The sequence below is a fragment of the Dreissena polymorpha genome, chromosome 1, assembly GCF_020536995.1.
Source record: "Dreissena polymorpha isolate Duluth1 chromosome 1, UMN_Dpol_1.0, whole genome shotgun sequence".
NCBI lineage: Eukaryota > Metazoa > Mollusca > Bivalvia > Myida > Dreissenidae > Dreissena > Dreissena polymorpha.
This window is the reverse complement of record NC_068355.1, coordinates 100647691-100672521: the sequence shown is the minus strand read 5'-3', so window position 1 is coordinate 100672521 and position 24831 is coordinate 100647691. Positions and strand designations below refer to the sequence as shown.

At 36.9% G+C, this 24831-nt stretch overlaps 2 protein-coding genes across 4 annotated transcripts; one reads left to right on the top strand and one right to left on the bottom strand.

The window, feature by feature from the left end:
* The first annotated feature begins 3773 nt into the window (after positions 1–3773).
* LOC127842643 (DNA damage-regulated autophagy modulator protein 2-like) lies at positions 3774–11240 on the top strand. Of its 3 annotated transcripts, none has more exons than XM_052372281.1 (7): positions 3774–3890; positions 5719–5875; positions 6346–6413; positions 8085–8227; positions 8955–9132; positions 9591–9661; positions 10264–11240. In XM_052372281.1, the coding sequence occupies exons 2-7, from the start codon at positions 5751–5753 to the stop codon at positions 10444–10446; spliced, it is 768 nt and encodes a 255-aa protein (XP_052228241.1). In that variant the 5' UTR covers positions 3774–3890; positions 5719–5750; the 3' UTR covers positions 10447–11240. The 3 variants fall into 3 exon arrangements, with proteins under 3 accessions (XP_052228241.1, XP_052228235.1, XP_052228246.1); XM_052372275.1 differs by lacking the exon at positions 3774–3890 and adding an exon at positions 4029–4334; XM_052372286.1 differs by lacking the exon at positions 3774–3890 and adding an exon at positions 5569–5591.
* A 3537-nt stretch (positions 11241–14777) lies between these two features.
* Positions 14778–22843, bottom strand: LOC127842580 (mucin-19-like). Its single transcript, XM_052372151.1, has 5 exons — positions 22536–22843; positions 22120–22216; positions 19185–20456; positions 17170–17346; positions 14778–16945 (listed from the first exon to the last, which is right to left on the bottom strand). Exons 1-5 carry the CDS (start codon positions 22809–22811, stop codon positions 15102–15104), a joined length of 3666 nt encoding a protein of 1221 aa, XP_052228111.1. The 5' UTR covers positions 22812–22843; the 3' UTR covers positions 14778–15101.
* Between the last annotated feature and the right edge of the window lie 1988 nt (positions 22844–24831).

The following is a 24831-nucleotide window of genomic DNA, read 5'->3' as shown; positions in this document are numbered from 1 at the left end:
GTTCTGCTGTCCAGAAGCAAGGACGTCATATACAAGCTTTACAACATTTATAGTTTTAATTACTTAACAATCTTAAATGAATGTCCATTCTAAGTTTTCTGTCGTATTCATCCCTCAAATCATACATGTTTCTTGCATAATTGAATGTTTATGTCCATGGATCACATTGTATATAGAAATAAACATTATTTTGAATTATCTTTCACAGTTATATATTTAATATTAGGTTATTGTTGGGATACACTAAAGCAAATATTAACATTTGTCTCAAAATGAATCATCCTCTGAAGCCCCTGATGGGATTCAAACCCACACCTCTTTCCTCTGGAGAGGAAAGTATTCTATCTTAAAATACAAGGGCATGTAAGAGGAAAACTAGCAATTTCAAAGGGAAATTTTCACCGATTAGACTTGATTGAAGTTTGTTATTAAATACTTTAAATTGATAAGTAAACATTTGAGCAAAATACCTCAATAAAAAATAGAAATTTAAAAAGAAAGAAAGGAAGTCTTCCTTAACAGGGCTCGATCCACTGACCCTTGGAGTAAAAGCTTAAACCAATGGGCCATCGGTGCTCCCATTATAGTCAGTGGTTTATTTCAGGGTTGGCATATTGACCGGTAAATTGAGTATTGACCGGGCCGGTGGTCAATACCCGGTTAAAACCGGTCAATACTGGTCGATTGAAAATTGTAGCATTTAAACATTACAAAGGAGCCATTTTATATTAAATCAATAATTATTCTGTAATTGATAAACTTTTTTCTGAGTTATTTATTGTAAAAAAAAATCTTTAACGCTGTAAAAAGTTACTTCTTTATTATTTATGGAAACAGCCTCAATTACATAAGGACTAAGGCAATATCTTTATCTCAGTGTATCACATCTGTTACTAAAGTATTATTACTATTGTAGGTACCATAGCATTTCACTTATCTATTGGTATATCTATTTGATAAGCAGATGGACAAACAGAACTCTTGTGTATTCTAGGGTTATAAATCTGGCCTCTTAGTTGGTAATAAAATGCATGCAGTGTTATGTCTCTGATATTGACAATTAAGCAAATCTGCCCTTAGGCTATTTCATATCACTCACACAAAAGAAGATTACATTGTACTTGCTATTTATTTAATAGTTACTTCTAACTTGTTTCCTTTCTGTATTATGAGGGTTTTTTCCCTTTCATATGAAAAAGTTCAATTGGTATTCAAATGAATAAACAATCAAAGTTCTTGATTTTGCCAACAAATAATTTTTCCAAGTGGGGGTCTACTTTTGTTTTCAATTATTTTTTTCTTTTAATAATTATTTCTTATTATGTTTTTTATTCTTATATCAATAAAAATTGAAGTTTTTTTTTCACTATTTTGTTTAAAAAGTATTTAAAGAAATCAATGCAAGATTACACTACAAGTAAGGATTGTGTCAAAAAGGTGCCATTTAAGGCCCTATTATCAGTTGCGGGTGCCCCAACCAGTATAGGTGAGAAGACTGTTAGAAGACTGTGGGGACAGTGGGGTATGAGGAACAACGCATACACAGTAATTGACAGGTTATTGTTGAATCAAGCACAGAATTATCTGAGCATCATAATTCATTAGAATTGAAAAAAGGTTCAATCAACCAGAAAAATCCAATTGACCAACTTTGACTTATTTGCAAAATTTTGAGAGGTTGGCCTACAAATTGCATGAACGGGTATAAAATAGTGGGTATTAATAGCTTAAGACATTATTGGCAACATGTCTGTGTAATCACAGGAGTTTGAAATTCTATCAATATAGCTAATCTTATGGCTAATTAACAAAAACGTTTAGCCATTAGATTAGCTATATTGATAGAATTTCAAACTCCTGTGGTTTAATTTATATTATCAATATTGTTTAATTAGGCATGGAATATAAATTAAAATTGGGGGTAAAGTTCAATCGACCAGTATTGACAGGGTTCGACATTAACTTTTTTTACAGCCAGACCATTGGACCAGCTCCTCTTAAAATGTACTAGCCCGAATCTGATGTCTACTAGACCATAAATGACATAGCAAATAAACAGAATTGTGTCATGTAACTGTTTAATCAGGTTTTATCAGAAAATAATTAGTGAACACAAGAAAGTTATTTTGATGCACAGAGTAAAAAATTAAATAAAACTACTAAGTATTTAACAACATAAATTGTTTGTTGTAATTTCACTGTTTATCACCAGTTAAACAAATGATGTCTGTACAGCAGGTGACATTTATTAAACGTTATCAAATTCTGGCCTCCTTGACCGCTGTGCTCCATGCTACCACAGCTCCAATGCCCTTTTCCATCATAATCAGTGTCAGTTTTACCGTTGGATTCTTCTTTATTAACTTATTTGTCGGACGAAAATCCAATCTTCAACAAAGTCATTCTTTAAATTACATTCTCTCGTCTGCTACGCCAAAATGTTTACATTGACGATACAGATTTTCCATAGAAGTCGTAAAAACATGATGTAAAGTTCTACAACACTGCAGAAAATCATTAACGCTTTCAGTGCTGGAACCGAATTTTGAAGGTCTTTGCAAACAGTTTGGATCCAGATGAGACGCCACAAAACGTGGCGTCTCATCTGGATCGAAACTGTTTGCTATTCTGATAGTATTCTTTGATTTTTTTTTGAAGAAAATGTTAATTTTAGAAATTCAGCAGACAACTTTTTAGCAGTCTACAAATTTCCCAGCATGCAAAGCGTTAATATTCATGACAACTTTACCAATGGAAACAAGCTATTTCTGCGGGAATCTCTCCTTCGCGTCTAAAAATAGCGATGATTCATGTGAATGCTCCGCGTTTATTTATATACGCTAGTTTTTTTTTTATGTAAATAATGGATACAATAGTTATTTTACACATTAAGAGAAAAAAGTTTTCGGTTAGTTATAGTTATATGAATCAGTATAGATTTTGTATGTACGACCAGTCGGACAAGCTAGCCCACAGTTTTACTAGCCCGACCACGGATCTTACTAGACAATGTCTGTCGGACGTGCCTTAGTGTCGAATCCTAAATTGACCAGTAATGACCACTTCGGGAGTATTGACCGGGGCGGTTTTAACCAGTAAAAAACCCCGGTTAAAACCGGGGGCGGTCAATTGGTGCCAACCCTTGTTTATTTTATACTTTATATAAGCAATCCTTGTAATGTCACAAAATCTAACTACAACATAAGATTTCCCCAAATTTTCTTTTCATTATAGACTCTATGCTATATTGATAAATGCAAAAATTGGATCTAAAAGATGCAATTAAAAAAAGGAATAAAATTGAATACAAATATGAAAGTAACCCTCAAATGGGCTCGAACCATTGACCCCATGGAGTAAAAGTCTACCGTTTGGACCACTCGGCCATCCATGCTCATACAATGAGTGATGTGTTTCATACTTTATCAAGTTTATGTAAGCAATCCTCGTATCTCACAAAATATAATGAAAACAGTCGATTTAATTTTTAAATTTACTCGATGTCAATACTGTACTCCTATCAGTATGTCAGTCATGACATCTTTAAATTTTAACAAGTTTTCAAGTACGTTGTGGGAATTCACAGATCTACATTAAATTATTACTTAAAGAATGTTATCTTGAAAAATACGAGCTCAAACACACTTTCAAATTTTTCCTCTTTACAAGGGAGCCGCCATCTTGTTTTTTAAAGTAGTTCCAAATCCAATATGACGGCCGCCTACGTACATCAGAGAGACGGTGTGGTGTAGCCCACTGTCCGATGTGTTCAGATTGGATCTTGACATAGTACAATGTATGTTAACACCGCCATAATGTAAACAAATTGTGTTCTAAATATAGATCTAGTAAATTTAAGTGAGAAAACGTTTTGGGGGGTTATACACCGGGTAGGCCAATGTTACTTACATGTTCATTCAATATATTTAGTTTTAGAAAATGTATACTTTCATTGTAGTTAATCAGGTACGTAAAGCGTATATTCATAATATTACGACTAGTGCAGAGTGAAAGTAGAATTTCAACGTGACTCATTTATGCAACACATCGTTATGTGAGACTGAGCTTTAGTTTTATTTAAATTCACAAACACATGATTTGTGTTGAAATGCTGATATGAACCGTATATTATAACATTCATATAAGTGTTATCGAATAATAGTATTAATGACACAATCGCATTAAGGGTGATATAAACGGTATAAATACAAGATCAAGCATAAATTTTACATACCGGTGGTAACCATTATATCGGTAATCATTTTGTGATTTGTCGCGGTATAAATCACTGGAAATATCAAGCACAAACAGATATAGAGACTTTGCGAACATAGGTATGCTTTTACATAGGAACATTAATTATTTTCAATAAGTTGTCAATAATAACCAATGTTTCTTGATCCAAATCATAAAAGTTTCTAAAGGTGTTATGTTTACTTTGCTTATATATGTTTTAAATGTATTACACAATTATCGAAACACATGCTAATCTAAGTTAGCTAGTACTTAGGATTACAATAAGTTTCTACTGTATCATGCAAGTGCAACAAATGCAAAGACAGAGAAGAAGAAATGTCATTAAGCTAAAAGAATAAAAAGTGAGTAGAACAATTGAATGTTTTAAGTTGAGACAGTGATAGGCAGAGACGTACACTGTATAGGCTATCTACGTCACTATGTTAGGTTATATTAGCGCAGTTCATGTAACATGCTGGTTTTAGACCTGTAATGCAACTCTGCTGCGGTGTGTATTCTTAAAACCACAATTTCCACAATATTTTAAATTCATATGCTACTGATTAACTTTAAATGAAAGGAAATGACTGAAATATTAATTTGCTCTTAGCAGCTCTTAACTAAATACTACAATCGTAAAATACAACTTAAATAAGTCAAAACAAATGTTTGACCACTCACATAAAAAAATTGTTTCAATTCAGTTAAACTAATAATACTCAATTTGAACGTTGACATATAAACATGATAAACATTTTTATCGGGTCAGTGGGTAAATGTCTGATCGCTGGGAGGCATTTTTTCTTGGATCAGACGGTCAGACCCTCTTGTCTCATTTTAGTTTAAACACCATGCTCAACTTGGTGATCACACATGATTTTTGAGTTTTTAGTTTGACTAATTCTTGAGTTTGAGCCGGAATATGTTATTGTGTTTATAGCTGGGATTTGTGTGTGTGAGCTGACCGGCATGCTAGGTGCTCAATGGAATTGATACTCGAAACTCATCTGAACTTCAGATTTGCGAATGTTCTTGGTACTGGGTCTGTGTCTTTATCCTTTCAAAATATCGCCCGACTTTGACGGCGACCGTGTAGGAACATTCCTGGCGCTGATAGGGTAATGGCTGAGGTGGAGTTAACGTCTTACGACAATCGTTCATCGGACAGACTCTTGATTGGGCTGCGGACGGTTGAATTAATACTCACTAAAGCAATCTTTGAACGAATTTCAGATGAACTACTGTAGTCCCCTGCATATCCATCGCAGAGCCACAATCTTGTCGACAGGCTGCTTTTCAGGATTACATTCATATACTAGTACATTGTCCGGCGACCAAATGAGTTCATTACCATGGTAGGGAAACAATACCAAACTGTCTCTGTGTCTGTCAGACTCTTAAAAATAGCTGATACTAAACTTGTGGACTTCTTTCGCACTATTGTGACACAGGCATTACATGTTGCAACTTGCTTTTTTTCAGCTCAGTTGCATAGGTAGCGGTGGAGCCCCAGCATGTGTTTACACGGCATGAGTTATCTGCCCATCCTACTGGTGGTGCTATCGACAGCTACATTCATCAGTACTTACATAATCGCTATATACAAAGACGACGTGTCTGCTGACTTTCCCTACATAAGGTTGGTACAATCTTCACACCAAAGCTTTTTTTTCTTTTTACACTTTTCGGTTTTTGTAAAATATTATTTTCCAAATGACTGTCGGATGCCTATGAAACGAAAGCAGTGGCGTTGGTGGTTTTTTTTCGTTCATTATTTCGTCGTTTGTGGCTGTCACTGTGTTACCAAACACATTGAGACTTGTTCATTAATTTATTAATGTTATTTGCGTGGATTTAGCCTTTGTATAGTATCAAATATATTAAACCTCCACATTTTCCGTTGTTAACAGGGCTGCCACAATTTAAATTTGGTGTATCATATTCTTTTCTACCAAGAATACTCATAAAATATGCACAGTATAATTACTTAATAATATGTACTTATAATATATACCCAAGGTCAAGTAAATGAAAAATAAAGCTTCAGTCGAATTCAAAGACATTAACGCTGTATTTACCGTTTCGTGTACACACTGTGCTTTATTTCAGTGACACCGGAACAAAACCTCCAGAGAGCTGCATTTTTGGACAGTTTTTGAATATAAGTGCAGCCATATGTGAGTTGTATGTTTGAACAATGTATTGAGTCATGAGACGGGTTCTTTCCTAAAACTTTTAACAAACTGCATTTTAATGCCATTTCAGTGATTATGTTTATAAATCGTTAGCTAATTGAGACAATGAAAAGCTTCTTGCATATTTTAGGGATTACATGTGTGTATGAAGACGTATATTTGTTGGTTGCTTACTTGGCTTGTTAAATGGATGTGTTAATTGTGCCGTCTTATCGGCAATATCTGAAGCATCTTACAACCCATCAAGTCAATCCCTCAAAGGTGTCTGGGTGGATATACAAGGACAATATATACAGCAATAGACATCAGTCTGATCAATTAGGAAATAATCAGTGCAAACAATGGCAAACATTTATCTAATAATTCTCTTTAGAAAACAAGTGTTATCGTCTTATTCTAATGCTTTTAGACACTGACAGGTTTGTTTCTATTCCAAGTCTTGAATATAGTCGGCATCTTTGTTCTAACGGTATAGCTATTTCCGCGGAAATTGTTTATGGTTTCATTCTCAAGCTTATTTTTATAGGGGCCTTTTCACAGATTTTGGCATATTTTGAAGTTTGTCATTAAATGCTTTATATTGATAAATGTAAACATTGGATCTTAAAAGCTCCAGTAAAAAATCAAGAATAAAATTTAAAAAAGGGAAAAAAAAGTAGCCGGTATCAGGGCTCGAACCAGTGACCCCCGGAGTCCTGGAATTAGTCTGAAGTTAAACGCAATAGCCCTCTCGGCTATTCCGCCGGGTGTACACAGTTTATGCATTTTATACATTATATAAGCAATCTTCGTAGTTTCGCAAATTTAAACGACAACAACAGAACTCTCCAAATTATTCAATCGTTTCGCGTTGCAACGCTTTATAATTTTTAGGTTTTCAAATCGTAAAAAAGATACATATAATGGCTATATTGGACTATGGTAAATGTTCAGTAATACTGTTTCCTCACAAATATCATAACTAAAAACGAAATTTTGCGAATCTGAAACAACTTTTTTCAATTTTGTCAATAAACCAAACCGTGAAAAGATCCCTTTAAACATCAAGCATATTTTTTTTATTTTCTGTACGACATGTATAAGCTATAAATAATTTTACTTGGAAGCCATCGGCTTACAAGAATTTCATCAACAAATCCTTACAACGTTCCTTTCAACTTGCAGCCATTTATAGTTATCATATGTTGTGATAACAAGTTCGTCTGCTGAAGCTTATATCAACGACGATTGAACTTTTTGTTTTGTTATATTTATTAAAAAGTTTCAATATAACAAGTTGGCGTTTATTTGAGTGTTTTAAAAATTAAATACAATCTTATCCAAAGACGATTTATTTACCGCGAGATTACCGATGACGCAATTTTTTTCAATATGAACGCATGCTTCATGGAAAACATTAACAAACGAACAACAAATACTTAACTTTGAACTTAGAGCAAAATTTCATTTGTTACTAAGGTTAAAAGGTTGAAATAAAATGAAAAGTGTGGTTAGCTTCACGTGCCTTAAATGGATGATTAGGGGAAACTAACGCGAAAATGCTGATGTACTTATCGTATTTTAAGTTATGTTCTTGTATATAAATTGGATATGTTACAAAAGCAATTAGCTAATATACTTTCTTAAATTAATTGTATGCTTATGTAAATGCAGGTTTGTGCACCGTTTATGTGCGGTATAAGCTGGTAGAGTCTCTGTCCACCACGGACGACCAGATGCTGCGATGTCTGAACAAGTGGGGCTTGGCGCTTGGCATTATAACGTCACTTGGTCTAAGCATTGTTGCAAATTTTCAGGTTTGTAAAAAAATGTTTTAACTGTAACGGTACATAACTTCATTAGAAGGTACATAGGCATCCGGATGAAAACGGGGTGATGTTGACTGACAGAGCACTCACTCAATTACCGAGGTCCCGGTCTCGAGTACCGGACCGCCGGCTGACTTTTTACCGTCCGACCAAAACTCCATATAGCATTGGGCGCCTGAGAACTGATAGTAATATGTCATTGATAGTTGTACTGGTATTTATACAGTAATGTTCGTTGGCGTGCGCAAACAGGCAATCTAGCATGCTGAATTTAACTCGGGATCTAAAATAAGTTATTTATGCCCGTTTTTCTGCAATGCGGGTTTAAAGGACCATAAACTTCAGGTTTTATAAACTTATTTAACTTATCCTAACTAGTCGATTCAATCGGTGACAGCTTTGCGCGATCATTGGTAAATACAAATGTGAATTTTTTTTACCTCGTGGTTGTATTTTTTATTTATTTGATTTAATGCAAACTCCTGTACAACAACCGAAAGCCGGTGTCATAAATGTCTGTCTACTGGAAAATACAATTCGGAAAATGGCTAACATATCTTGTAGTGCTGTTTAGGTTACGATATAATTTACACATGTAAACAAATGATTATTTACGACTTCTACAGTTTTTAATAACACAACATAACTCCTTGATTTAAGTCGGGTAAATTTTAAAAACATACGCAGTCTCCGAGTTTCTTCTATTATGCCACAGGAAACCCTCGTGGAGCCCGTGCATATCGCGGGGGCGGGGCTTGTGTTCGGGGTGGGCGTGGTCTACGCCGCCCTCCAGACGAGGCTAACCTACTACATGCACCCGGACTACAACGGCCTCTATATCGCCAGAATCAGACTGACACTGACATTGGTTTCACTGGTCGTCATGGTGTTAAGTATCCTTGACAATTTATACAATTTCCCCAGATTATCATTTTCAATACAATTAATTTTGGCATAACTTACACTCTTTGGATGCGTGTTTGCAAACGTACAGTGTTGTGAGTTTCTGTTTTTTACAAAGGGCTATCAGGTTCAGTGTTTTTTTACTCTTGCTGTTAACCGTGCGAATTCTTCATATTTCAATATAAAACATGTTCGACCTTTTTGAAACTCAAATCGGAATGCTCAAACAAGCGTTTATTGATTCCGTCTCTTTTGATTTAAGATTGTATTAAATTTAACATTGATGTAACGAGTTTGTAATTAGTACTCAGTATGACTTTGCAATATTTAACATTTCATATTAACTACATTAACGCCTCCACAAAACATCGCTTTTACATGTTAATGCTGCTAGGTTGTAATCATGAACACCACTGTGCATATAAACTTTCCCTTAAAATGTGGCAAGCATTTATATGTGCTGCCATCTCGCGCAGGATTCCACCGAAAGACAAACTTCATTGGAAACCAGATGAACCGGTAAGCACTTTATTGGTCTGCTTCGATAAAACAGATAATCCCTTTCAACTATTAAAATGTTAATATAATATATTAGTAAACATATATTTGAATCGTCTTCATGCTGTCAGAAAGGGTACTATTCGAAAGGTCGTAAAATGTTATAAAGATGTTTTACATTTAATTTCATGTACTTGTATTTGACACTGGCTTAATTAAATATTTCATATCGATTCTTTTTCACTTTAACGGTACGGAACAACCCATGTAAACACCAAAGAACGATTTAAAATCTGTAGAGCTTATTTTACATTTTATAAAAGAACGTTTATTATACATTTGAGAAAATTTATTTGACACAGATAGCATGTTTAGTAGAGAAACATAAATTATTTACCAGCAAATTAGAATAATGTATTGTGACTTTCGTGCCATTATCGGTTAAACAGAAGATTCATCTTTTTCTTTTTCTTCATCTTTCCTAATGTTACTAGAATATTCTACAAAACTTTGAATTACAATTTGTTTGAAGCGTTTTTTTGTAAAGAAAACGTTAAATATTTAGTTGTCATAACACAGCATAATTATATGAATTAATGTACATCGTTAAATTCATGTAACAGGGGTACGTGGAACATATTGTGAGCACTGTCGGAGAATGGATAACAGCCATAACGTTCCTTCTCTACTTTCTGACCTTTGTTCGAGACTTCACGAAAATCAAGATAGAGGTCAAGTCCTTTGTCGCCGTCCGCCATCTTGACGACCCTGTGTACCCCAATGAACAAACCAGACTGATAGCTTGAGGAGGCGCCGTATTTTTAGAAGGTTTTGTCATGTAGACTGATTTCGTTTTGCCATGACGTTTCTTAAAGATATGTTTAAGGGTCCCATATGGTTCTATATGGTTCTATATATATAAACAATATATGGTTATGAAACCCGTGCTATCTGTTTTAGTATGTTACTGTTTGGCATGTTGATACGCATCTTTGTGTTATTAGTATAACATGTCATTAACAACAATCATTTTGTACAAATTTGTTTTATCTTTGCGGTTTTTGTTATATAAAGATCAGTTAACTAGTCATTGATTTGTGGAATGTTGATTGTGTCGACGTGTAGAGATATACTGACGTAGTTATTGTAAATCGTTTAAAGATTTAAAACTTGTTTTGTTTGTGTTAAGTTCCTTTATCTGCTTTCGTCGTTGTTTGATTGTGTTGTTAATATGTATATTTTAGTGATCCAAACTGTTTCTTGCTTTATATTATTACAGGAACATGTTCATTTTGAAATAAATTGAGTCTCGCTCTGTGAAAATGGAGTTTAAAGCATGTGCGTAAAGTGTCGTCTCAGATTAGCCTGTGAAGTCCGCACAGGCTAATCAGGGACGACACTTCGCTTTTATGATATTTTCTGTTTGAAGAAAATCTCTTCTTAGCAAAAATCTAATTTAGGCGGAAAGTTTCGTTCCTGATTAATCTGGGACGACACTTTACGCACATGCATTATGCCCAGTTTTCTCAGAACGCGACTCATTTCATAGACGCTTATTCTCTATGTGCATCATGATAAATGAAAAAGATATCAGAATATATCCCGCTTTTTTGTTTATTGTTGTCTCATGCTTGTATACAATACTACCATATAAATATATACACCAAATAATTAATAGATCATGAAAATACATTTAAACATGGTTTATGAACTATCACAGAAATATATACACACTCGAGAAAGGTACACGTTATGACTGCTATTATTTTTAATCAATATTATACTGTATATTATTATAATGTTAAAGAAACAATACATATTTTCTGATCAGATATTAAACGAAAATGGATATAATCAATTGAAATTATATACCCGAATACAGTTTCCTGTGTTTATGTACAAAATGGCAAAAAGTCTCTTCAATTATGGTTGCTTTGAATGTTAAATATTGGAGGTGGAGGCAGATCTACGGAATGTTGATTGTTAACATAACTCGCAAACAATGGCGCATCTCGGCTTTGCGTGGAAACAGATATTGGATCTATACCGATAAAAGGAGCTTCATAATTCATCCCACGTCGAACGGAACTCTGTTCAACGATACCTTCCGATGCAAATGCTGCTTTGTTTTCATCATTAAGCCGCTTGGGGACACTTTCGAACGTCTTTGGCCCATCACTTTGTTTTTGTTGCTGTATCTCTGGCCTAGGCACGTTTTGCTGTGTAGGTTGCTGTACGTCTGGCCTAGGTACGTTTGACGGTGCCGGTTGCTGTACGCCTGGCCTAGGTACGTTTGACGGTGCCGGTTGCTGTGCGCCTGGCCTAGGTACGTTTGACGGTGCCGGTTGCTGTGCGCCTGGCCTAGGTACGTTTGACGGTGCAGGTTGCTGTACGTCTGGTCTAGATACGTTTGACGGTGTAGGCTGTATATTTGACGAAACCAGTGATCCTACTGAACGAACAATAGTCACTGGTTCTGCAACGTTAGTCGGTGAAAAACTCTTCGCCAAATTTATGTCTGTGTTGCTGGTGAATGAAACTTGTTGATCTATTGGGACGTCCAAGATCGGACCGAACTCGATAAAATTGACTGTGCTTTCCGATGAGGTTGGGTCGAATATTGCCCAGTTCTCATTCGTCTTGAACGGTGTCATATCGTACTTGACTAAAGGTTCACCAGGAACTTTGTTTTCAATCACTTGCATACCTGATTCTTTTATTGGCATACCCGTTGTTGATTTGCTGACAAAATTGTTCCAAATTCCGTCAAGGTAGCTGTTTCCAAGTTCAATCATGAGTGACAAGTCATTCATGTTTTTAACGGTTGATGTTTGCTGATTTACACCTAATAATCCAGTTTTGCTGGGAGCAGGCGTACCGGTATCGCTTCCCGCAATTATACCCGAGGAAATGTTAGATAATACTGTTGCTTCGAACTTCGTGCTGGTGGCAGTTGGGTCAGGTATTCTGCCAATGTTTACCTGTTCAGAAATAGGATCAATAGTGCTGATTGAGACTAATGGCTCTGTAGGGAATGGATCAAGGAAGAAATATGAGGCATCGGTTACAGTTCTCTTTGGAGCGGTTGTTATTGGCGACAGAGTAGTTGATGGAAATTTAGGTAAATCATTTTTGACCGCTCGTGATGTTTGGTTCTGAGCCTCTTCCGGGAGAGGAAAGAATGAGGCATCCTGTCTAGTATGCATTACAACTGCAGCTGGAGATGTATTCATGCTCCTGACGGAATGTGTATCAATCGGTGGCAGTGGAAGGTTAACGCGGTTTTGATTGCGTTCACTACTTACTTTCGGAAGTACGACGTCCATTCGAGCCGGACGTTTGTCCCATTCGGACGCAGGTCCAGTAAACGGCATGTGACCTTTAGGCATGAGTCGATGTTCCCTAATGACGGACGATTTCGCTGAACCTATGGGCGAGTCACCGTTAAAGTTGGCTTGCGGTGGCTGAAGCTTACCTATTTGATCTTCAATCATGGCTAAAAGTGATGACTGGTCGAGGAACTTCGTATTAGAAGATTTGAGTGCGACGGAAGGTCGACTGGTGTCCTGCGAATGAAATCCTAAAAAACTTCCGTCGGTTTGTATTGATGCCACATTGCGAGTGTCCATAGATAGATCGGGAAACTGAATGTCAACATTGATATTGTCTGCGCGACGGGGCTGGGTTCCAACGTCAACATTAATATTGTCTGCGCGACGGGGCTGGGTTCCAACGTCAACATTGATATTGTCTGCGCGACGGGGCTGGGTTCCAACGCCATGGGCTTCAATTGGAGCTGCTTCTTGGACTAGCTGTTTAGTCAAATGAAAGTGATTGTTAGTTGTTGGATTGTGACTTTCCCCGAAATTACTGACATGGTTTGTCTGCAAATTCGTAATGACTGGCTTCCGTGTGAAAGCCGTGGCGGCTGCATGTGCAGATACTTCTTTGAGTTTGTTTACATCAAATAATTTATTTTCAACCGCTATTGTTTTAAAAACAGGAGACTGGCCATTTGTTGGAACTGAAACTCCACTTCCACCATTTAAAACTTGAGTCGAACTATCTGAAATTAAAATTTATTAAAGAACATTACTATATTTAAGTTATAACGTAAATATAGTATTTAGGTTTAAATACTTCTATTTTATTTACAAATTGACATGCTATTTGATTACAACGCATACATATTGGTTATTATAAAAATTAGTAACACGTCCCAGCTGTTAGAAGCAGAAATATTTAATAATACCTAGTAAACGATTTGAAAAATTGACGAGAACCACTCTACCCCATGTCCACTACCTATCTGACTATCTAGTAACATGCATGACTTACATATATGTAATTAACTATCGAGGATCGATCTTCATGCAGTTCCATTATTTTTCATACTGACGTTATCTTGAGTTAATGTTCTCGTCGAATTAACTTCTCTGCGTATTCTGTTTCTTGATATGTTTGAAAGAACAATTGGTGGTGGGTGATCGATGTTTGTTCGGTCAGTGTTGTTTTCCCTTGTTATCTCGGACTTCTTCGTTCCTAATGACACGTTCTTTTTTGGCGAACGTTTAAACTCAGTAGGAATATTTGCAGTCGCTTTTTGTGTTTCATTTAGTACAAATGGGGCCATTGTCGTGGTAGTGGATGGGTACTCGTCAACTGTTATGTTAATCAGATCTTCATAAAAATAATCTCCAAACATATCCGCTCGTTCATTATTAACGGAAACAAGATTGTTGCTTTCCTTTCCGTTTACTTGTTGCGTACTTTCCTGTGTGAGTGTATCGTTTATTGAAAAGGTTACATCAGTATTATTAAAGCTGGACATGTAGGGCGCCATATTTTCAGACGCGTTTAAGTGAAATAGTAGTGATAAAGTGGAATCTGTTCTTTGAAATCCAATGGCCGTGTCGCTCGCGTTCGTCGTGTTTGGTGGTTTATCAATATTTACGCTTTGAATCATGTTATCAAATGCACTGACGAATGCAACATCGTCGACAGTTGCAGAAGTGGATATTTCTGTCATTGGAAACGACGGTGTGGTGAACATTATGACTTCGGGCATATTGGCGAAGCTGTTGGTTGTACCTTGAAGCAGACATAATCGTCAAAGATAGAAACGCATACCTACTGATTTTCGAGATTTTATTTAAGGTAACATTGCACAAACATTTACACAAATAAATACGCCACATACATACAAACCACTGTAATAATTAAAACATATTGCATTACTCGATTTGTTTTCTGGAAAAATGTTTATTATTTTTAATTGATAAACAAAATGGAGTTAAAATATGACTTTTTCGTTTTAAATTTTCATGGCCGAGATCAAGAGTCATGGAATATTAGTCGTTTTTCTGTGTTAAGTCCTTAAAGTCATATGGTTTAAATCTTTACATAAACATTTAACGTTACAAGGTAACGTCACAAATGCCAGCGAACGAGCGCAATAAGCTCAAGCAGCTCCTTCCGCCTCTGCTTCAGCTTCCGCCTCTGCTTCAGCTTCCGCCTCTGCTTCAGCTTCCGCCGCTGCTTCAGCTTCCGCTTCTGCCGCCGCTTCAGCCTCCGCCGCCGCTTCTGCTTCAGCTTCTGCAGCTACACTGGGATCAATAGTTGTTGGTCCAGCAACAGTCGTTTGATTAAGTGTCAATGTAGAATTATCGGCAATCGTTGTTATTTCTATAATTATTTGTGTAGTATTTGATTCGTTTAATGTTGCATTCGCTGTCAATGTTTCATTTTTATTAGGCAGTGACATGTTGTTAGAACTGGCGTTTTTGTTTGCTTTTACAACAGAGACGTTTAAAGTTTGAACAGACCGTATTGAGTCAATAGCGGGTTGATTATTTGCGGTTGCGTTCGCATGCGATGCACTGCTTTCCGCAGATTTGCCAGAGACTGCATTTGCATTTGATACAAACAACTGCATTCGTTCAGTTATCGGAGCACTTGTGGTTGCTATGTGCGGAAGAGATATAACCTGGCTTTCTTTCATTAGAAAAACGGCGTTGTTAGGCAGTTGATTGTTCTGTTGCTGCATATATTGATACAAATTTATAAAGTCTCCCAACGATAAATTCTTTGAACCCATCATCTGCATAACGTTTAATGACAAATCATTAGTGACCGCTTGCTTTTGCCATAGCGCCTGTTGAGCTTGTTCGTTTATCTGTTTACCCTTCGCAGGGCTTTCGGCGATGCTAGCGTAGGCAACATTTTGCGGCTGGCTCGAGGCAACATTTGCGGTCTGTGGAACGTCGTAAATAAAATGGTTACCGTTTACCGTACCTGGAACTCGATTGGCAATACCGTTTTCACTTTGAATACCAGTTGATGTCACAACCGTTTTCTTCGCGACTGATGAAGAATGACTTCGGGTTTCAGTTGTGTTGGTTTCGACATGCGCGACGTTACTGTTAATCAATACATTGGCGTTGCTGTTTATCGGTTCTCGGATTGTGACTGGTTGGCTCGTTGTTGTTGTTGTTGTTGATGTGGCTGTTGTAAACGGTTTAACAGTTTGAGCGTTATGCGTTGTCGACTGAGGAGCGATGCTAGCGTAGGCAACATTTTGCGGCTGGCTAGAGGCAACATTTGCGGTCTGCGCGTTAATAAAATGGTTACCGTTTACCGTACCTGGAACTCGATTGGCAATACCGTTGTCACTTTGAATACCAGTTGATGTCACAACCGTTTTCTTCGCGACTGATGAAGAATGACTTCGGGTTTCAGTTGTGTTGGTTTCGACATGCGCAACGTTACTGTTAATCAATACATTGGCGTTGCTGTTTATCGGTTCTCGGATTGTGACTGGTTGGCTCGTTGTTGTTGTTGTTGATGTGGCTGTTGTAAACGGTTTAACAGTTTGAGCGTTATGCGTTGTCGACTGAGGAGCGATGCTAGCGTAGGCAACATTTTGCGGCTGGCTAGAGGCAACATTTGCGGTCTGCGCGTTAATAAAATGGTTACCGTTTACCGTACCTGGAACTCGATTGGCAATATCGTTGTCACTTTGAATACCAGTTGATGTCACAACCGTTTTCTTCGCAACTGATGAAGAATGACTTCGCGTTTCAGTTGTGTTGGTTTCGACATGCGCGACGTTACTGTTAATCAATACATTGGCGTTGCTGTTTATCGGTTCTCGTATTGTGACTGGTTGGCTCGTTGTTGTTGTTGTTGATGTGGCTGTGGTAAACGGTTTAACAGTTTGAGCGTTTTGCGTTCTCGGCTGAGGAGCGATTTTATTTTGCGTGGTTGTGTCTTTTACTGCTGATTTTCCAATGACTTCATTGGTTCCTGTAAAAAAAGGATTTAAATGTTTTTGTATTTGATTACATATTATTCTCTCAATAAATATCGAACTCACTTGAGAAAAAAATAGCCAAGTATAATAAATTTTCCTGTCGTGAACACATGTCTACGATATGTCAACAGGGTGTTTTTATAATTAACTTTGCTTTAAACATAGTCAAAATAATGTGGTGTTAGAGAGTCAATTTCAAACCCTCAAAAATACAAACCTTCAGAAACGAGGACAGATTGGACGGCGTTGTTTATTTTCGCTAAGCTGTTTGTCATGTCCGCTCCTGCTATGCCCGACTTTGACAGCACTTCTCTCACTACATCCTGTACCACGGTGTTAATTTTTGAAATGCCACCCAAGCGACCCATTGGAATAGCGTCGTTTCTCGGCTCACCTAGAGATTAGCAATGGTCAGAATATGCGAAAAAGGGTCCAATGACACTGCTTAATTTTAAAACATACGTTTAAATCTATCAAAGAGTGAAAACAACATAAAGAAGCGACAAAGAGAACAGGTATGAGCACATTTTTAACTCTCCATCCAAAAGCGACATTGTCACACACTTAACGCACGACGTTGAACATTTAGATAGAGAATAAAGCTTTTGCGTAGTTATTTCCTAAGAAACTTAACAAACAATGTACTTAATACATGTATGTATTTCTTGTTTGCATGTGTTCTAAAGATTATAAACAGTGCGTTGAAATTGACGCAAAGTGTAGTTTACTACATTATTTTTTCTAATAATAATGGACCAGATTAAAAGTGGAACCAATATGTTATGCAAAACATACTACGATTGAAATTATATTTGCAAAACATATACTTTACTGAAACATAATGCGTTTCACACATGTGGTTTTTTAAATAAAATGCAATAAGACTTTACAGAAGATAACTTTACAGTTGTATTGTTTTTGTGTGTATGACACCAATTTACATCGGTATGAAATAGTATGCTACATGTAGGGATTGGTGTTATTATCATACACATCACTGATAATAAATCCCAAATCTTACCATTATCAGAACAGGTGCAAGAACACCGGGATGTGGCCATGTTTAGTCCACTCAAGTGTGTCCTCCATTCAGAACTTACAAGACTTGATTGAAAACACCTTTCTAATAGCTCTTCAATTTAAAACATAAAGATATGAGGCGTGAGCCGCTGCTGCGTTGACGCAGATTGTCAGTTTTGAGAGCGACAGCTTAAAAAGCATTGCAAGCTAGACGTTACGTTCTTTCAAGCCGCGTGTAATGCATTTACATTTAACCCATTTATGCCTAGTGGGCTTATCCATCCTTCTAAATTGGATCAATTTATTTCCAAAATTAGAGATGTCTAGAATATTTATTTCTATATCTAGAATATTTCTTACAGAAATTCCTTTAAGCAAACAGCGCAGACCCTGATGATGCGCGTCTCATCTGGGTCTACGCTGTTTGCCAAGGCCTTTTTCTAGACGCTAGGCATAAATGGGTTAAAAGAATTAAGTTAACGTTTAAAATCAAGTATCACGTGTTAGCTTAAAAATGTTTGGCCCATTATATAAGTATTGTTCAGATATGTTGACAATATCGCCATAAGACAAAATTGGACATCCATATCTTATGTGTTTCAGGTTTGTTAAATTTATAAGTTAATATTTTCGTATTAATTTAATTTGTAGCTGCTGGTAGGCCATTTCTCTATCGTGGGTCAAGTAAAGAGGATGCTTTTTGAGATAGTACTACTGACAGAACGTTTTAATAATATTTTGCTCTCAAATCGGTTTAAAGGCAGAACACTGCATCCGTAATACACAAGCCTTTGCCAGCTCTTGCCATACGTCCATCACAAGTACGACGTAACTATTAGAAACTGTAACCTACTTGTTAAAACATTAAATAACCGAACAAACACCAAAGACGATAGAAGCGGTAAGTATGCAAGCAGATTACACCATAAGCGCTTGAAAATGCGAAAGCAGTACTACGCATGCCGTTTGTTGACTATGCACATGTGTGTTAGTCGGAAATTTATAACAATTGTATGTACAACTAAATATTAAGTTATATGTTACCATAATAAAAGATACTGTTATGTGAAACAATAACGAATGTTATTACTCGTAATCCTTTTTTGATTTAAATATAAATGTATCATCAAAGCTAAAAAACATGCAATTTAAGTATAAAACAAACGTTTGGACATTGACAAGTATGTACAGAAAATCTATATTATGCCTTACCGAAAGGGACTGACAGCCTCCTAGAAGGATGATCCGCAAATGTGTTGTCCATGAGTGAGTTCCCATTAGCTCCTGCTGGCGCAATTTCTACTCCCCGGACGTCATTCACCGGCGGGAAGCTATTTTCTGGCATAACAATATCAACTATGCGGCCAGCTTCATTTGAGGAACTTGACTCGCGGCCGATATTTGTTCTACCAAAGCCGGCTTCAAGATTGCCAACGTCGATGTCTCCGAGACTACTGATGGGACCAGATGCACCGAAATTTGCACCACCTATTTCTGTGACACTATCAATGCGCCCAGGGGTATCGACATTAGCACCACCGAAGTCTGTGACACTACCGATGCGTCTAGAGTTATCAACATTAGCGCCACCGAAGTTTGTGACACTACCGATGCGTTTAGAGTTATCAACATCAGCGCCACCAAAGTTTGTGACACTACCGATGCGTCTAGAGTTATCAACATTAGCGCCACCGAAGTCTGTGACGCTGCCGATGCGTCCAGAGGTTTCGAAAGTGGCACCACCGAAGTCTGTGACACTACCAATGCGTCCAGTGGTATCGATAGTAGCAGAACCAATGTCTGCACCACTGCCGATGCGTCCAGCGGTATCAATATTTGTACTACCGAAGCCTGTTACCCTACCAGCGCGTTCAGATGTATCAACATTGGCACCACCGAATTTAGTGACACTTCCGATGCGTCCAGAGGTATCGACCTTAGTACCACCAAACTCTGTGACACTGCCGAAGCGTCCAGAGATATCGAAATTGGCACCACGGAAATCTGCGCCACTACCAATCGACCCAGGGATATTGACATTGTTGACATTTAATTGGTCAGTGATACTACTTTTGAGAGAAGACAAACGTGCTGTATCTGCACCTGGTACACCACTGTTCCTGCCACTCATGTCGACCGCTCCACTGATAGTTCTACGAGTTGAGTCTACTCTTGCTTGTTCTTGATTGCCAAATGTTTCTATATTTTTAACAATATTTGATGCGCTTGCGGAATTAACTGCATCAAAGTTCTGGTTTACGTTACCCGTTATGATGCCACTGTTGGCATTTCCAAAACTATTGTTAATGAATCCGGTATCAGCCAGGTCCGGTGCAGAAGCCCTTGGAGTGTTTAGCGTATTCATGTTATGTGTAACATCGTTTGTGACGGTAGGGTTGTTCACGGATGACGCACCGCTTCCAACGAATGTAGATCTTTGGTCAGTTGCCACTACTTCTGGTGAAACAATTGTTTGCCTCTCCACTGCAACAAAGAAAGTTATCAATCTGAAAAAATAAAATCTTAAACTTGTGGCATTTAAATACTAGTCTCAATTTGCATATGAAACATTCACATAACGTTTTTCATTGATTTAAAGGGGCCTTTTAACAGATTTTGTATTGAAATTTGTCATTAAATGATTTATATTGATAATTGTAAAGATTGGATCTAAAAAGCTCCAGTAAAAAAAACAAGAATACCATTAAAGAAAGAAAAAAAGTAACCCTCAACTTGGCTCGAACCACTGATCCCTGGAGTAAAAGTCTATCGCTTAGACCATTTGGCCAACCGTGCTCATACAATGAGTGATGTATTCTAAACTTTATATAAACAATCCTCTAGTATCCAAAATATAACGACAAAAAAAGACCTCTCCAAATTATTCAATCGTTTCGCGTTGCAACGCTTTATGATTTTTAGGTTTATAGATCGTCAAAAGATGCATACAATGGATATTTTAGAGCTTGGCATATGTTTAGTATTACTGTTTCCTCACAAAACTCATAACTACAACGAACATTTGCGAATATGAAACTTGATTTATATAAATTTTGTCAATTTACAAACACGTGAAAAGGCCCCTCTAAAGCCATGGACAAACGGAATTAACCGTTTTGTTTATCGAACCTAAGCTCAGCCATATGTGTCTGGTTGAGAGCGTAATTCTTATCAAATTCCCTCCTAATCGAAATATTGTCGTTTGGATTTTTTGTGGTAGACCATTGCATATAATTTCATTTACCGAAAGAAAAATACAAATCAATTATTACCACGATCTGGAATGTACTTGTTAATTCAGTGACTATCGTTAAGTCATTGGTGAGGTCGTCGTTACGTGGTGATTTGGGTCTATCTTGGACCACTGCTAGGCTAATGTTGGACAAGGTGACACAATTTTTTCATCTCTCTTAGAATACTGCTTGTCTTACGATATATTGAGGGATATGTATTAACATTTTTTTTCTAGGTTGTCAAATTAACATAAAATTTTTACTTGGAGTACTACATGTCTAACAAAGGGCTAAAGAGGTAACGTTTGTGTCTATCTTGGTATACTGCTCGTCTTCCAATGATCAAAGATATATAATTAGTATGCTTATCGATGAAATGCAGTCTAACGATGGAAAAGAAGAGAGATGCATTTTGCGTCTATGTTACAATACTGTATGTCCAACGATTGTCATGAAGAGGTGACTTGTGTTCATCTCTGAATATTGCATATAGTGTGATGAGCAACGAGATATAACTGTTGCCTCCATCACAGAACACTACGTGTGCAACACAGATTATAGTATATTAATTAAGAGAAATATGCACTAATGTTCTCTTATAAGCATAATCTCGATGTACTTGAAAACATAGTGTTTAGCTAAACGTATGTGTTTCAATTTTTAAATTGTATTGTCCCCGTCAACAAGTACAATAAGCCTCGAGGGTATCCCGTCCGTATCTTACACAGTTGCTGGAGTTATTAGCATAAATGACATGATTATGGGCATAAATGAATTCGTAGAGAAATTCATATTTACTAGAGATGAATATTAGTTTTGAGAATAAGAAAAGAAATGAAAAAAAAGTTAATAAGGCTGAGCTTTGCTGATCGATAACATGACGTCATATGTAAAGAGCGAGGTACATAGCATACCCGTGGTCCTATCGATTCCACCTCTGACCACGCCAATGTCGGCTCCTATGATGGGTCTGCGGTCGGTTACAACTGATTCTGGAAGCGTGTCTAATACCTGTCAAAATATCGAATAGCTACATCAACTGTGAGAAGCAATATCACAGCCGATGGATATGTTAATCGAATACCGTGTCGATGTTTTCTGTATGAGTGCACTCAGCGCACAATATCGTCATGTTTGTTTACACACTTGTGGTTGAAACGTGAATTGTTAGTTACCTTCTTAACGTTATTTATAATTGTTCGAGGTTTATATATTTATAATTGTAGAATGCCGATAAAACTTATATAAAAGTAACACAAATACAACATTAAAAGTTACTATAATGGCTATACTTAAACCGTGTGTAAGGGAGTAGGACTTGATTTGTTACCTGAATGTTAAGTCCACCTTGCATGGTACCTGACCCGAAAGTCGACGCCGCTGCGACAATACTGTCCACGGTCGGTTGCACCACACTGTCAATGATTCCGCTTCCGGCAACCTGAGATCCGCCGACTGGTGGCGTGTCGGCGATGAATCTCGACTGGTCCGTAAGAACCGGGACGAATCGGACACCTGGCTGAACGACGAGGGTCTCGGTGCCAGCGGCTACTATGGGAACGGTCTCAATTCCAGTCTGCTCTGCGAGGGTGTTTGGCCGTTCCATCGGCCGGCCAATGGGAAGTTGAACGCTGATTGGTTCTGATAAACCTAACAGTGCATAAATGATTGTACATGCATATAGATATAGAGAAGACTATGCTAGTGTGATTGTGTACTTAAATTTATCCCACGAGTGAAGAAAGGTTTACATGGCGAGGCTTGCCGAGCCTTGTAAGCCTTTCTGACACGAGTGGGATAAATTTAAGTACACAATCACACTAACATAGTGTTCTATTTATCTTACAGTATTGTTTTATTTAATTTATTCCTAAAATAAAAGCAAAAACACATTAAATTAACTGAATCTTACATTGCGTAGTAATATTTATTGTGATCTTTCCTGTTTACGGAATTCGAAATAGTCCTTAAGAATTCCACGCAATAAAAACAAACGAGACAAAATATCGCTATACACCTCGATTCAAATTTAATCAGCGTTCCAAATGTAACACACTCAAGTAGAACACAGACGGTTGTGCTCAAACTACAATTCTTGTTTCACCACTGTAAAAAAATACAAAAAACAAACATGGCTCCCGCCATTTTGAAATTTACAAAATGTATAGACACATGCCGTGGCTACGTGAAGCATGATTCAGCATTTATTCCCGCCGATATTGTTAATTTTAGTCTTTAAACAACTCTTCTTTTTACACACTATACTTACTTACATAAAATTATTGTTCTACTCACCGAAGTTGTATAATAACCACGTCCATGTTTAATTTCGTAATTTTTAATTTGCTTCCATGACGAGTTAAAATTCTAGACAAATTTCTTCATCGCCATCAATCTTTTCCATTTTAAAGCACTGGATGTAAGCAGGCAATTCTTTGTGGATAGACATTATTTGATCGACTGACAAAGGAACGACTAAACCATCAAAGAAATTAACATTTCAATTCGACAGCGATTTCCTTCGAAAAGTTAAAGAACAATTCACTGACACTTTCCTTAAATTTAATCCATCAATTGTTCAACAAAACATCGCGTTATTCGTGTACATTCGACATTTTAACTAAATCGAAAATGCAGTCTCACCAGTTTCATTTCAGTTTTATATCCAAACACTGTGTTTTTCACATTCATAATATTATAGTAATCCATCGTAAACACACACACACTCGTAAACTCGCTAAACGACTGCGTACCCAATGACCTAAATGACGCAATCAGGGGTGAAAGGCCAAAAAAAAAACTAGTCCCTACGTTATGTTCTAAAAATAAGTGTGGATAAAACCTGATTTAAAAAAACTGTGGAGAAAACCTTATCTTTTCTTTATGAGTCGTATTTGTTCTATAAAATCATTTAGCTGTAGGATAAAAAAAATCGTAATAACTTCAGCTTTATAAATTATTGAAATGTATGTAAGTTATGTTTGCGATATATTTATAAGCAATTTGTTTTATAATAGCTGAGATAAAAAAGAGCAAGCGATGAAAATCGGCAAGCATATATATTGGTTTGTGGGTTGAAACCTATTCAGATTACGTGCTGTAGCCTGTGGCTTTTTGATATACTATCGATGTTGACCCACTATTTGTCGTGTCCTTGACAAACGTTATGCGCATGCTCAATTAATTGGATCAACTTCTCTAATACCCGACTTCAATGCGATGCGGACAATATGTGCATACCACCACTTGAAACCTAGAAGCTTTATTATAATACTACATTTATATGATTATATGCGCGTTAATCGAGGTCAGTTTATATCAACTTATCATATAATAATGATTTACTGATAATTTCATCGAATTTTTGTTAAAATTTATATATGGATAAGAAGATGATGGACGTCAAATGTCAAAGAAGCCCATTTGAACATAACGGAGCTATGGACCTTTTTGACTTGAAAATAAACACACCTTTGTGTCTGGAGCCATATCCTGGAACTTCTTGAGCAGATGTTATTTTCAACTTGGCATGAGGGTGATTATGGACAATAGGATGCACGTCATTATGCGACGCGAATCATTTATCAGTAACAGAGGTCTGGAGCTGCATCTCCAGTCACATGTAA

Bases quoted from the DNA above. Each gene is read 5' to 3' on its own strand.
- LOC127842580 (XM_052372151.1), bottom strand. From the start codon at position 22,811: ATGGAACGGCCAAACACCCTCGCAGAGCAGACTGGAATTGAGACCGTT. The intron at 22,217-22,535 runs GTAACAAATCAA...ATATTTTGACAG, and splicing joins AAGGTGGACTTAACATTCAG to GTATTAGACACGCTTCCAGA. The intron at 16,946-17,169 runs GTTTGTATTTTT...CTTTTTTTACAG, and splicing joins ATCTGTCCTCGTTTCTGAAG to GAACCAATGAAGTCATTGGA.
- LOC127842643 (XM_052372281.1), top strand. From the start codon at position 5,751: ATGTGTTTACACGGCATGAGTTATCTGCCCATCCTACTGGTGGTGCTA. The intron at 5,876-6,345 runs GTTGGTACAATC...GCTTTATTTCAG, and splicing joins GCTGACTTTCCCTACATAAG to TGACACCGGAACAAAACCTC. The intron at 9,662-10,263 runs GTAAGCACTTTA...TTCATGTAACAG, and splicing joins ATTGGAAACCAGATGAACCG to GGGTACGTGGAACATATTGT.